The following is a 14949-nucleotide window of genomic DNA, read 5'->3' as shown; positions in this document are numbered from 1 at the left end:
GCAGCACTTGCGAACAGAGTTCCGCACAATGGAAGAGGAGGCGTCTTCAGAACGGCTGGTACACAGGTGGTGGGGCTCGCTGTAAACAACAGCAGCCGCGTCCGCCGCCGCGCACGGGCCACCCAACAGGACACCCAGACACACTCTCGCCGCCTCCGGCAACTGGTTGTAATGGGCTTTGCCACTTAGCGCACGACGCTCTCGGCGCCGCTCTCCCTATGCACACAATTGAAAACATACGCGCGCCGTGAACCCGAGGAAGCAGCTTGGAGCAGTTTGGCCAGACCAGCGGATGTCCATCCGAAACCCACTGTCCCGAGGCTCGGGATATTTCGAAACGTAACAGCTTCTCCGGCGGCATCCGAGATCCCGATGGACAAAGGTCAACAATCATTGTTCAGAGGGATAACTGGGGCGGATGGTGTTCACCATGTGCTTCACTGATGCTGGTACTCTGTTTCTTCAGGAAGTCTCTGCAGCTCCTTTTTTTTTCTCTCAAAATGACGGCTTCTTGTTCTCTGCAGGCCAGTTTACTTCCTAGGAAGGCAGCATCAGTTGAACAACACAGAAACCACAACTGCAAAGCAAGCAAGCGCCATGACTCTCTCCCTGAAATTTACCAGGCTTCTTTTCAACCAAAACGGTTTTAATCCTTGCACAATTACGGCAGCAATTGAAGCAACCTGAGCATTCTTCAAACATACAAACAAAAGTTGAAGATGCCCGATAAAAAGAAAGTGATAGTACGCATAAGTCAGGAAAAAAAATGCACACAAGCCAGAATCTCCGAGGCTATCAGTTACACTAAAAGCAGCGACTTAAGCCATCGGCATTGCCGTTCAATTTACCTCTTTTGTACCGAACGTCAAAAGAGTATTGCTGCAGTGCGAGGCTCCAGCGGAGCAGTCGGCCGTTTTTAGGGGACATACTCTGCAACCACGTGATACCTACGATAGAGTACCCCGGACCTTTCTTGAAATAGAACATTTTTCTTTGCAACACCTTCTTCCTCCCGGCACCTAAGACTCTGCAGTGTGGAGTCTGCCCTTTGTTCAGCTATCAAGGACGATCGGTCAACCCCTAGCAATCTTTGCAGGCTATCAAATGCCGGTGTTATCAGAAGCTCACCACAGGCCTCTTTAAGCTCCATACAATTTTTGCTACTTTCAGGCCTGCCCAGAATGTTTACTTCTTCAGTCGCCGTTGCGGGGACCTCTCCTGACGCGTCAGGACGCTCACTTTCCATTGTACCAACGCTACTTGACGCTTCCAGCGGCATGGCCTCAGCGGCAATTTTTCGTTCTTTCGAGCGAGTTAGCGCGTAGACAGTCCCCTCCCCGAACACGAGGTCCTTCTGCCGCAGCAGTTGATCTGATCTGTTTGAAAACAGATAGGGGTACTGCATCGGCAGGCTGGCTGACACGGCAGCCTCCGTATGAAGTACTCCAAAGGGGCCTTCAATGCTTATGTTACCAATAGGAAGGCACACGCTATTGGCTTCCACCGCCTGTTTAATCCAGGCACACTCCCCGGTGAATTGCCCTGGCTCTACATACGATGGGTGGACTACGTCCATTGTAGCTGCCGAATCTCGCAGCACGCGACACGGCTTTCCATTCACTACTAGATCTCGGATGTAGGGCTCTAGAAGCTTCAAATTTTCCTCGTTGCTGTCCACTGACAAGCAAACAACTTTTGGGTTTTTGCACACCGCCGCCATATGTCCCGTCTTTTGGCAGTTATAGCACACCGGCGCCCGTCTCTTTTCAAATGCTTTCTTTTGGCGCTCTTCTGCTTCAGGTGCTTCCTCTTTTATCCCCGCGCCCCTTTCGGAAGATTCTACACTCCGTGCCTGCTCCTTCACTTTGAAAAGTTGCCCCCTCTCTCCAGATGCTTTCCTGTTCTGGTATTCGTTCTTGGGGCTTTCCTTTCTGTCGAGTGCACGGCGTGAGGCGAACTCTTCTGCCAGGTCAGCTGCCTTCGAGACAGTCGTAACGTCTTGCCTGTCTTGCACCCAGTGCCTTATGTCTTCAGGCAACCGACGGTAGAACTGCTCGAGGCCGAAGCATTGCATCATTTTCTCGCTTTCGTCATACGCCTTAGCTTCTTTTAGCCATTCTCCCAGGTTAGCAATCAGCTTGTACGCGAAGTCTGGGTATGACTCATCCCTCTGCTTCTCGGCGTTGCGAAATTTTTGACGGAATGCCTCAGCTGACATTCTGTACTTTTTCAGCAGACTAGACTTCACTTTGTCGTAGTTGTCTGAATCTTCCTTACACAAGCGGGCAATCACATTGCCAGCCTCACCTGACAATAGAGTCAGCAAGCACTGTGGCCACGTTGCCCTGATAAACCCTGCCTTCTCGCACGTGCGCTCGAAGTTTACCAGAAACAGACCTATGTCCTCTCCTTTCCTATAAGGTTGCATGAGGTCTTTCATTCTGACCGACTTTTGCTCTCCTACGCTAGGTGCTATGCTCTCACCGCTTTCGTTTCGAGCCTTTAGCACCTCCAGTTCAAGACGCTTAAGCTCAAGCGTTTTCTCTAAGCGTTTATCATTTCTCTGTTCTGCTTCCCGCTCTGATTTCTCTCTTTCCGCAATTAGCTCCAGACATTCTGAGAGCTCATCGTCGTCTGCCTGAAGTGCCTCGATAGCCGCGATGATGGCTGGCTTTCTTGTTTGGTCCCGGACATCCAAACCCAAATTTTTGGCCAACTCCAGCAAAAGCGGCTTTTTTAATGCTTTCAGATCCATGGCTGCCTCTAGAGCTGCAAGATTTTCACTTTACCAGGAAATATTTCAACTTACTTTGAAACAACATGTCAAAGATAGCCACAATATACAAAACCTTTGTAAGCCAACTAAGTACAAAGCCTGGTGAAACCTCAGTGAAGAAAATCCCAGCACTCACCGAACTGTGCAACCATGATCCCAGCGGAGTCGATCCCGACGCTGCCAACCAGTTGTTGCGTTGTGTCTGCTCCGTTAGCGGACCCAACGGGTAGCGAAGAGCCGATCGTCAGAAGTCGGGCAGCAGGCACTCGGGCATCGCGTTTGACGACGATGCAGAGACGAGTCGAGCAATAGAGAAAACTAACAGAGATTTATTTACATGGTGATCGAAGAGATTTCGGTCCCACAATGAGCACTACGGCTCGTTTTAAAGGGTCCCGTGTCCCCAGGTCCCTAGTTGGGGAACTTGGTTTAATCAAAAGCGTCCAATCACTACCCTTTTGGGTCACGTGCACTTTCTTCGGGAACCACCCACCGAGACGTCCCCGACACACCCTCGCCACTTCCTGCAGCAGCGATGACAAACACGAAAGGCGACCCAGGTGGAAGGAGCGAAAACAAGGCACAAGTCGAAGCAGCACTTGCGAACAGAGTTCCGCACAATGGAAGAGGAGGCGTCTTCAGAACGGCTGGTACACAGGTGGTGGGGCTCGCTGTAAACAACAGCAGCCGCGTCCGCCGCCGCGCACGGGCCACCCAACAGGACACCCAGACACACTCTCGCCGCCTCCGGCAACTGGTTGTAATGGGCTTTGCCACTTAGCGCACGACGCTCTCGGCGCCGCTCTCCCTATGCACACAATTGAAAACATACGCGCGCCGTGAACCCGAGGAAGCAGCTTGGAGCAGTTTGGCCAGACCAGCGGATGTCCATCCGAAACCCACTGTCCCGAGGCTCGGGATATTTCGAAACGTAACAAGGCCCAATCCGTACCGTTTTTACTTCAGTGGGAAAGGCAGCGGCAGCGGCACGATCATGCTTCTAATCAGGCAATTTTTCACTCTGCAGTTGCTGCTCTCCGCCATTGTTGACAACAACAACGGCACGTTTCCGGTGACAAGGACACACCCTCCTCATGATAGCGGCCATGAAATTCACTGGCTGGCAGATCTTCATTACAACCGAAGAGAGTACTGGTTTGATTGCGCATATTATCCATCGTCGGGGACATCACATGACATTCATCAAGACGTTCAGCATAAAAGGCCCAATTCGTACCTTTTTTACTTAAGTGGGAAAGGCAGCGGCAAGGGCACGAACATGCTTCTATCCAGGCAAGTTTTCACTCTGCAGTTGCTGCTCTCCGCCATGGGTGACAACAACAACGGCACGTTTCCGGTGATAAGGACACACCCTCCTCAAGATAGCGGCTGTGGAATTCACCGCCTGGCAGATCTTCATTACAACCGGCAAGAATACTGGTTTGATTGCGCATATTATCCATCGACGGGGACATCAGATGACATTCTTCAAGACGTTCAGCAGGCCCCATCCGTACCGTCTTTACTTCAGTGGGAATGGCAGCGGCACGAACATGCTTCTAACCAGGCAATTTTTCACTCTGCAGTTGCTGCTCTCCGTCATTGGTGACAACAACAACGGCACGTTTCCGGTGACAAGGACACACCCTCGTCAAGATACCGGCCATGAAATTCCCCGCCTGGCAGATCTTCATTACAACGGACAAGAATACTGGTTTGATTGCGCATATTATCCATCGACGGGGACATCACATGACATTCTAAAAGACATTCAGCATAAAAGGCCCCATCCGTACCGTCTTTACTTCAGTGGGAAAGGCGGCGCCAACGGCACGAACATGGTTCTAACCAGGCAATTTTTCACTCTGCAGTTGCTGCTCTCCGCCATTGGTGACCACAACAACGGCACGTTTCCGGTGACAAGGACACACCCTCCTAAAGACAGCGGCTGTGGAATTCACCGCCTGGCAGATCTTCATTACAACCGGCAAGAATACTGGTTTGATTGCGCATATTATCCATCGACGGAGACATCACGTGATATTTTTCAAGACGTTCAGCAGGCCCTATCCGTACCGTTTTTACTTCAGTGGGAAAGGCAGCGGCACGAACATGCTTCTAACCAGGCAATTTTTCACTCTGCTGTTGCTGCTCTCCACCGTTGGTGACAAAAACGGCACATTTCCGGTGACAAGGACACACCCTCCTCAAGATAGCTGCCATGGAATTCACCGCCTGGCAGATCTTCATTACAACCGGCAAGATTACTGGTTTGATTGCACATATTATCCATCGACGGGGACATCACATGACATTCTTCACGACGTTCAGCATAAAAGGCCCCATTCGTACCTTTTTTACTTCAGTGGGAAAGGCAGCGGCTGCGGCACGAACATGCTTCTAACCAGGCAATTTTTCACTCTGCAGTTGCTGCTCTCCGCCAGTGTTGACAACAACAACGGCACGTTTCCGGTGACAAGGACACACCCTCCTCAAGATAGCGGCCATGGAATTCACCGCCTGGCAGACCTTCATTACAACCGCCAAGAATACTGGTTTGATTGCGCATGTGTTCCATCCACGGGGACATCACATGACATTCATCAAGACGTTCAGCATAAAAGGCCCAATCCGTACCGTCTTTACCTCAGTGGGAAAGGCAGCGGCAACGGAACGAACATGCTTCTAACCAGGCAATTTTTCACTCTTCAGTTGCTGCTCTCCGCCATTGGTTACAACAACAACAGCACGTTCCCGGTGACAAGGATACACCCTCCTCAAGATAGCGGCCAAGGAATTCACCGCCTGGCAGATCTTCATTACAACCGGCAAGAATACTGGTTTGATTGCGCATATTATCCATCGACGGGGACATCACATGACATTCTTCAAGACGTTCAGCATAAAAGGCCCCATCCGTACCATCTTTACTTCAGTTTGAAAGGCAGCGGCAACGGCACGAACATGGTTCTAACCAGGCAATTTTTACCTCTGCAGTTGCTGCTCTCCGCCATTGGTGACAACAACAACGGCACTGTCCGGTGACAAGGACACACCCTCCTGAAGATAGCGGCCATGGAATTAATTCACCGCCTGGCAGATCTTCATTACAACCGGCAAGAATACTGGCTTGATTGCGCATATTATCCATCGACGGGGACATCACATGACATTCCTCAAGACGTTCAGCATAAAAGGCCCCATCCGTACCGTCTTTACTTCAGTTGGAAAGGCAGCGGCAACGGCACGAACATGGTTCTAACCAGGCAATTTTTCACTCTGCAGTTGCTGCTCTCCGCCATTGGAGACAACAACAACGGCACGTTTCCGGTGACAAGGACACGCCCTCCTAAAGATAGCGGCTGTGGAATTCACCGCCTGGCAGATCTGCATTACAACCGGCAAGAATACTGGTTTGATTGCGCATATTATCCATCGACGGGGACATCACGTGACATTTTTCAAGACGTTCAGCAGGCCCTATCCGTACCGTTTTTACTTCAGTGGGAAAGGCAGCGGCACGAACATCCTTCTAACCAGGCAATTTTTCACTCTGCAGTTGCTGCTCTCCGCCGTTGGTGACAACAACGGCACATTTCCGGTGACAAGGACACACCCTCCTCAAGATAGCGGCCGTGGAATTCACCGCCTGGCAGATCTTCATTACAACCGGCAAGAATACTGGTTTGATTGCACATATTATCCATCGACGGAGACATCACATGACATCCTTCACGACGTTCAGCATAAAAGGCCCGATTCGTACCTTTTTTACTTCAGTGGGAAAGGCAGCGGCAACGGCACGAACATGGTTCTAACCAGGCAATTTTTCACTCTGCAGTTGCTGCTCTCCGCCATTGGTGACAACAACAACGGCACGTTTCCAGTGACAAAGACACACCCTCCTCAAGATAGCGGCCATGAAATTCACCGCCTGGCAGTTCTTCATTACAACCGCCAAGAATCCTGGTTTGATTGCGCATATTATCCACAGACGGGGACATCACATGACATTCTTCAAGACATTCAGCATAAAAGACCCCATCCGTACCGTCTTTACTTCAGTGGGAAAGGCAGCGGCTGCGGCACGAACATGCTTCTAACCAGGCAATTTTTCACTCTGCAGTTGCTGCTCTCCGCCAGTGTTGACAACAACAACGGCACATTTCCGGTGACAAGGACACACCCTCCTCAAGATAGCGGCCATGGAATTCACCGCCTGGCAGACCTTCATTACAACCGCCAAGAATACTGGTTTGATTGCGCATGTGTTCCATCCACGGGGACATCACACGACATTCATCAAGACGTTCAGCATAAAAGGCCCAATCCGTACCGTCTTTACCTCAGTGGGAAAGGCAGCGGCAACGGAACGAACATGCTTCTAACCAGGCAATTTTTCACTCTTCAGTTGCTGCTCTCCGCCATTGGTTACAACAACAACAGCACGTTTCCGGTGACAAGGACACACCCTCCTAAAGACAGCGGCTGTGGAATTCACCGCCTGGCAGATCTTCATTACAACCGGCAAGAATACTGGTTTGATTGCGCATATTATCCATCGACGGAGACATCACGTGATATTTTTCAAGACGTTCAGCAGGCCCTATCCGTACCGTTTTTACTTCAGTGGGAAAGGCAGCGGCACGAACATGCTTCTAACCAGGCAATTTTTCACTCTGCTGTTGCTGCTCTCCGCCGTTGGTGACAAAAACGGCACATTTCCGGTGACAAGGACACACCCTCCTCAAGATAGCTGCCATGGAATTCACCGCCTGGCAGATCTTCATTACAACCGGCAAGATTACTGGTTTGATTGCACATATTATCCATCGACGGGGACATCACATGACATTCTTCACGACGTTCAGCATAAAAGGCCCCATTCGTACCTTTTTTACTTCAGTGGGAAAAGCAGCGGCTGCGGCACGAACATGCTTCTAACCAGGCAATTTTTCACTCTGCAGTTGCTGCTCTCCGCCAGTGTTGACAACAACAACGGCACGTTTCCGGTGACAAGGACACACCCTCCTCAAGATAGCGGCCATGGAATTCACCGCCTGGCAGACCTTCATTACAACCGCCAAGAATACTGGTTTGATTGCGCATGTGTTCCATCCACGGGGACATCACATGACATTCATCAAGACGTTCAGCATAAAAGGCCCAATCCGTACCGTCTTTACCTCAGTGGGAAAGGCAGCGGCAACGGAACGAACATGCTTCTAACCAGGCAATTTTTCACTCTTCAGTTGCTGCTCTCCGCCATTGGTTACAACAACAACAGCACGTTCCCGGTGACAAGGATACACCCTCCTCAAGATAGCGGCCAAGGAATTCACCGCCTGGCAGATCTTCATTACAACCGGCAAGAATACTGGTTTGGTTGCGCATATTATCCATCGACGGGGACATCACATGACATTCTTCAAGACGTTCAGCATAAAAGGCCCCATCCGTACCATCTTTACTTCAGTTTGAAAGGCAGCGGCAACGGCACGAACATGGTTCTAACCAGGCAATTTTTCACTCTGCAGTTGGTGCTCTCCGCCATTGGTGACAACAACAACGGCGCTGTCCGGTGACAAGGACACACCCTCCTGAAGATAGCGGCCATGGAATTAATTCACCGCCTGGCAGATCTTCATTACAACCGGCAAGAATACTGGCTTGATTGCGCACATTATCCATCGACGGGGACATCACATGACATTCCTCAAGACGTTCAGCATAAAAGGCCCCATCCGTACCGTCTTTACTTCAGTTGGAAAGGCAGCGGCAACGGCACGAACATGGGTCTAACCAGGCAATTTTTCACTCTGCAGTTGCTGCTCTCCGCCATTGGTGACAACAACAACGGCACGTTTCCGGTGACAAGGACACGCCCTCCTAAAGATAGCGGCTGTGGAATTCACCGCCTGGCAGATCTGCATTACAACCGGCAAGAATACTGGTTTGATTGCGCATATTATCCATCGACGGGGACATCACGTGACATTTTTCAAGACGTTCAGCAGGCCCTATCCGTACCGTTTTTACTTCAGTGGGAAAGGCAGCGGCACGAACATCCTTCTAACCAGGCAATTTTTCACTCTGCAGATGCTGCTCTCCGCCGTTGGTGACAACAACGGCACATTTCCGGTGACAAGGACACACCCTCCTCAAGATAGCAGCCGTGGAATTCACCGCCTGGCAGATCTTCATTACAACCGGCAAGAATACTGGTTTGATTGCACATATTATCCATCGACGGAGACATCACATGACATCCTTCACGACGTTCAGCATAAAAGGCCCGATTCGTACCTTTTTTACTTCAGTGGGAAAGGCAGCGGCAACGGCACGAACATGGTTCTAACCAGGCAATTTTTCACTCTGCAGTTGCTGCTCTCCGCCATTGGTGACAACAACAACGGCACGTTTCCAGTGACAAAGACACACCCTCCTCAAGATAGCGGCCATGAAATTCACCGCCTGGCAGTTCTTCATTACAACCGCCAAGAATCCTGGTTTGATTGCGCATATTATCCACAGACGGGGACATCACGTGACATTCTTCAAGACATTCAGCATAAAAGACCCCATCCGTACCGTCTTTACTTCAGTGGGAAAGGCAGCGGCAATGGCACGAACATGCTTCTAACCAGGCAATTTTTCACTCTGCAGTTGCTGCTCTCCGCCATGGGTGACAACAACAACGGCACGTTTCCGGTGATAAGGACACACCCTCCTCAAGATAGCGGCTGTGGAATTCACCGCCTGGCAGATCTTCATTACAACCGGCAAGAATACTGGTTTGATTGCGCATATTATCCATCGACGGGGACATCAGATGACATTCTTCAAGACGTTCAGCAGGCCCATTCCGTACCGTTTTTACTTCAGTGGGAAAGGCAGCGGCAGCGGCACGATCATGCTTCTAACCAGGCAATTTTTCACTCTGCAGTTGCTGCTCTCCGCCGTTGTTGACAACAACAACGGCACGTTTCCGGTGACAAGGACACACACTCCTCAAGGTAGCGGCCATGGAATTCACCGCCTGGCAGACCTTCATTACAACCGGCAAGAATACTGGTTTGATTGCGCATATTATCCATCGACGGGGACATCACATGACATTCTTCAAGACGTTCAGCATAAAAGGCCCAATCCGTACCGTCTTTAGCTCAGTGGGAAAGGCAGCGGCAACGGAACGAACATGCTTCTAACCAGGCAATTTTTCACTCTGCAGTTGCTGCTCTCCGCCATTGGTGACAACAACAACGGCACGTTTCCGGTGACAAGGACACACCCTCCTCAAGGTAGCGGCCATGGAATTCACCGCCTGGCAGACCTTCATTACAACCGGCAAGAATACTGGTTTGATTGCGCATATTATCCATCCACGGGGACATCACATGACATTCTTCAAGACGTTCAGCATAAAAGGCCCAATCCGTACCGTCTTTACCTCAGTGGGAAAGGCAGCGGCAACGGAACGAACATGCTTCTAACCAGGATATTTTTCACTCTTCAGTTGCTGCTCTCCGCCATTGGTGACAACAACAACGGCACGTTTCCGGTGACAAGGACACACCCTCCTCAAGATAGCGGCCATAGAATTCACCGCCTGGCAGTTCTTCATTACAGCCGCCAAGAATCTTGGTTTGATTGCGCATATTATCCTTAGACGGGGACATCACATGACATTCTTCAAGAGATTCAGCATAAAAGGCCCCATCCGTACCCTCTTTACTTCAGTGGGAATGGCAGCGGCACGAACATGCTTCTAACCAGGCAATTTTTCACTCTGCAGTTGCTGCTCTCCGCCATTGTTGACAACAACAACGGCACGTTTCCGGTGACAAGGACACACCCTCGTCAAGATACCGGCCATGAAATTCCCCGCCTGGCAGATCTTCATTACAACCGGCAAGAATACTGGTTTGATTGCGCATATTATCCATCGACGGGGACATCACGTGACATTTTTCAAGACGTTCAGCAGGCCCTATCCGTACCGTTTTTACTTAAGTGGGAAAGGCAGCGGCACGAACATGCTTCTAAAAAGGCAATTTTTCCCTCTGCAGTTGCTGCTCTCCGCCGTTGGTGACAACAACGGCACATTTCCGGTGACAAGGACACACCCTCCTCAAGATAGCTGCCGTGGAATTCACCGCCTGGCAGATCTTTTTTACAACCGGCAAGAATACTGGTTAGATTGCACATATTATCCATCGACGGAGACATCACATGACATCCTTCACGACGTTCAGCATAAAAGGCCCGATTCGTACCTTTTTTACTTCAGTGGGAAAGGCAGCGGCAACGGCACGAACATGGTTCTAACCAGGCAATTTTTCACTCTGCAGTCGCTGCTCTCCGCCATTGATGACAACAACAACGGCACGTTTCCAGTGACAAAGACACACCCTCCTCAAGATAGCGGCCATGAAATTCACCGCCTGGCAGTTCTTCATTACAACCGAGAAGAATCCTGGTTTGATTGCGCATATTATCCACAGACGGGGACATCACATGACATTCTTCAAGACATTCAGCATAAAAGGCCCCATCCGTACCGTCTTTACTTCAGTGGGAAAGGCAGCGGCAATGGCACGAACATGCTTCTAACCAGGCAATTTTTCACTCTGCAGTTGCTGCTCTCCGCCATGGGTGACAACAACAACGGCACGTTTCCGGTGATAAGGACACACCCTCCTCAAGATAGCGGCTGTGGAATTCACCGCCTGGCAGATCTTCATTACAACCGGCAAGAATACTGGTTTGATTGCGCATATTATCCATCGACAGGGACATAAGATGACATTCTTCAAGACGTTCAGCAGGCCCAATCCGTACCGTTTTTACTTCAGTGGGAAAGGCCGCGGCAGCGGCACGATCATGCTTCTAACCACGCAATTTTTTACTCTGCAGTTGCTGCTCTCCGCCATTGTTGACAACAACAACGGCACGTTTCCGGTGACAAGGACACACCCTCCTCATGATAGCGGCCATGAAATTCACTGGCTGGCAGATCTTCATTACAACCGAAGAGAGTACTGGTTTGATTGCGCATATTATCCATCGTCGGGGACATCACATGACATTCATCAAGACGTTCAGCATAAAAGGCCCCATTCGTACCTTTTTTACTTCAGTGGGAAAGGCAGCGGCAAGGGCACGAACATGCTTCTATCCAGGCAATTTTTCACTCTGCAGTTGCTGCTCTCCGCCATGGGTGACAACAACAACGGCACGTTTCCGGTGATAAGGACACACCCTCCTCATGATATCGGCCATGAAATTCTCCGCCTAACAGATCTTTATTACAACCGGCAAGAATACTGGTTTGATTGCGCATATTATCCATCCACGGGGACATCACATGACATTCTTCAAGACATTCAGCATAAAAGGCCCATCCGTACCGTCTTTACTTCAGTGGGAAAGGAAGCGGCAATGGCGCGAACATGCTTCTATCTAGGCAATTTTTCACTCTGCAGTTGCTGCTCTCCGCCATTGGTGACAACAACAACGGCACGTTTCCGGCGACAAGGACACACCCTCCTGAAGATAGCGGCCATGGAATTCATCGCCTGGCAGATCTTCATTACAACCGGCAAGAATACTGGTATGATTGCGCATATTATCCATCGACAGGGACATCAGATGACATTCTTCAAGACGTTCAGCAGGCCCAATCCGTACCGTTTTTACTTCAGTGGGAAAGGCCGCGGCAGCGGCACGATCATGCTTCTAACCACGCAATTTTTTACTCTGCAGTTGCTGCTCCCCGCCATTGCTGACAACAACAACGGCACGTTTCCGGTGACAAGGACACACCCTCCTCATGATAGCGGCCATGAAATTCACTGGCTGGCAGATCTTCATTACAACCGGCAAGAATACTGGTTTGATTGCGCATATTATCCATCCACGGGGACATCACATGACATTCTTCAAGACATTCAGCATAAAAGGCCCCATCCGTACCGTCTTTACTTCAGTGGGAAAGGAAGCGGCAATGGCGCGAACATGCTTCTATCTAGGCAATTTTTCACTCTGCAGTTGCTGCTCTCCGCCATCGGTGACAACAACAACGGCACGTTTCCGGCGACAAGGACACACCCTCCTGAAGATAGCGGCCATGGAATTCATCGCCTGGCAGATCTTCATTACAACCGGCAAGAATACTGGTATGATTGCGCGTATTATCCTTCGACGGGGACATCACATGACATTCTTCAAGACATTCAGCATAAAAGGCGCCATCCCTGCTGTCTTTACTTCAGTGGGAAAGGCAGCGCCAACGGCACGAACATGGTTCTAACCAGGCAATTTTTCACTCTGCAGTTGCTGCTCTCCGCCATAGGTGACAACAACAACGGCATGTTTCTGGTGACAAGGACACACCCTCCTAAAGATAGCGGCTGTGGAATTCACCGCCTGGCAGATCTTCATTACAACCGGCAAGAATACTGGTTTGATTGCGCATATTATCCACCAACGGAGACATCACGTGATATTTTTCAAGACGTTCAGCAGGCCCTAACCGTACCGTTTTTACTTCAGTGGGAAAGGCAGCGGCACGAACATGCTTCTAACCAGGCAATTTTTCACTCTGCAGTTGCTGCTCTACGCCATTGGTGATTGCAACAACGGCACGTTTCCAGTGACAAGGAGACACCCTCCTCATTGTAGCGGCCATGAAATTCACCGCCTGGCAGATCCTCATTACAACCGAAGAGAATACTGGTTTGATTGCGCATATTATCCATCATCGGGGACATCACATGACATTCATCAAGACGTTCAGCATAAAAGGCCCCATTCGTACCTTTTTTACTTCAGTGGGAAAGGCAGCGGCTGCGGCACGAACATGCTTCTAACCAGGCAATTTTTCACTCTGCAGTTGCTGCTCTCCGCCAGTGTTAACAACAACGGCACGTTTCCGGTGACAAGGACACACCCTCCTCAAGATAGCGGCCATGGAATTCACCGCCTGGCAGACCTTCATTACAACCGCCAAGAATACTGGTTTGATTGCGCATGTTATCCATCCACGGGGACATCACATGACATTCATCAAGACGTTCAGCATAAAAGGCCCAATCCGTACCATCTTTACTTCAGTGGGAAAGGCAGCGGCAACGGCACGAACATGGTTCTAACCAGGCAATTTTTCACTCTGCAGTTGCTGCTCTCCGCCATTGGTGACAATAACAACGGCACTTTCCGGTGACAAGGACACACCCTCCTGAAGATAGCGGCCATGGAATTAATTCACCGCCTGGCAGATCTTCATTACAACCGGCAAGAATACTGGCTTGATTGCGCATATTATCCATCGACGGGGACATCACATGACATTCCTCAAGACGTTCAGCATAAAAAACCCCATCCGTACCGTCTTTACTTCAGTGGGAAAGGCAGCGGCAACGGCGCGAACATGGTTCTAATAAGGCAATTTTTCACTCTGCAGTTGCTGCTCTCCGCCATTGGTGACAACAACAACGGCACGTTTCCGGTGACAAGGACACACCCTCCTAAAGATAGCGGCTGTGGAATTCACCGCCTGGCAGATCTTCATTACAACCGGCAAGAATACTGGTTTGATTGCGCATATTATCCATCGACGGGGACATCACGTGACATTTTTCAAGACGTTCAGCAGGCCCTATCCGTACCGTTTTTACTTAAGTGGGAAAGGCAGCGGCATGAACATGCTTCTAACCAGGCAATTTTTCACTCTGCAGTTGCTTCTCTCCGCCGTTGGTGACAACAACGGCACATTTCCGGTGACAAGGACACACCCTACTCAAGATAGCGGCCGTGGAATTCACCGCCTGGCAGATCTTCATTACAACCGGCAAGAATACTGGTTTGATTGCACATATTATCCATCGACGGAGACATCACATGACATCCTTCACGACGTTCAGCATAAAAGGCCCGATTCGTACCTTTTTTACTTCAGTGGGAAAGGCAGCGGCAACGGCACGAACATGGTTCTAACCAGGCAATTTTTCACTCTGCAGTTGCTGCTCTCCGCCATTGGTGACAACAACAACGGCACGTTTCCAGTGACAAAGACACACCCTCCTCAAGATAGCAGCCATGAAATTCACCGCCTGGCAGTTCTTCATTACAACCGCCAAGAATCCTGGTTTGATTGCGCATTTTATCCACAG

The 14949-nt window shown here is 50.2% G+C and overlaps 1 protein-coding gene across 1 annotated transcript; it reads right to left on the bottom strand.

Moving 5' to 3' along the window:
• Positions 1-551: 551 nt before the first annotated feature.
• Positions 552-2440, bottom strand: LOC144127757 (uncharacterized). The gene is made up of 2 exons (XM_077660652.1): positions 1240-2440; positions 552-577 (listed from the first exon to the last, which is right to left on the bottom strand). The coding sequence occupies exons 1-2, from the start codon at positions 2438-2440 to the stop codon at positions 552-554; spliced, it is 1227 nt and encodes a 408-aa protein (XP_077516778.1).
• Between the last annotated feature and the right edge of the window lie 12509 nt (positions 2441-14949).

This window comes from Amblyomma americanum, chromosome 4, assembly GCF_052857255.1.
Source record: "Amblyomma americanum isolate KBUSLIRL-KWMA chromosome 4, ASM5285725v1, whole genome shotgun sequence".
NCBI classification, from domain to species: domain Eukaryota; kingdom Metazoa; phylum Arthropoda; class Arachnida; order Ixodida; family Ixodidae; genus Amblyomma; species Amblyomma americanum.
Note: the sequence above shows the minus strand (reverse complement) of the source record. Positions and strands in the feature narration are given on the sequence as shown.

Excerpts from the sequence above, each read along its gene's own strand:
- LOC144127757 (XM_077660652.1), bottom strand. The coding sequence starts at position 2,440 with ATGAAAGACCTCATGCAACCTTATAGGAAAGGAGAGGACATAGGTCTG. Across the intron at positions 578-1,239 it reads TAGCGTTGGTACAATGGAAA|TTGTGGTTTCTGTGTTGTTC; the intron begins GTGAGCGTCCTG and ends CTTGCTTTGCAG.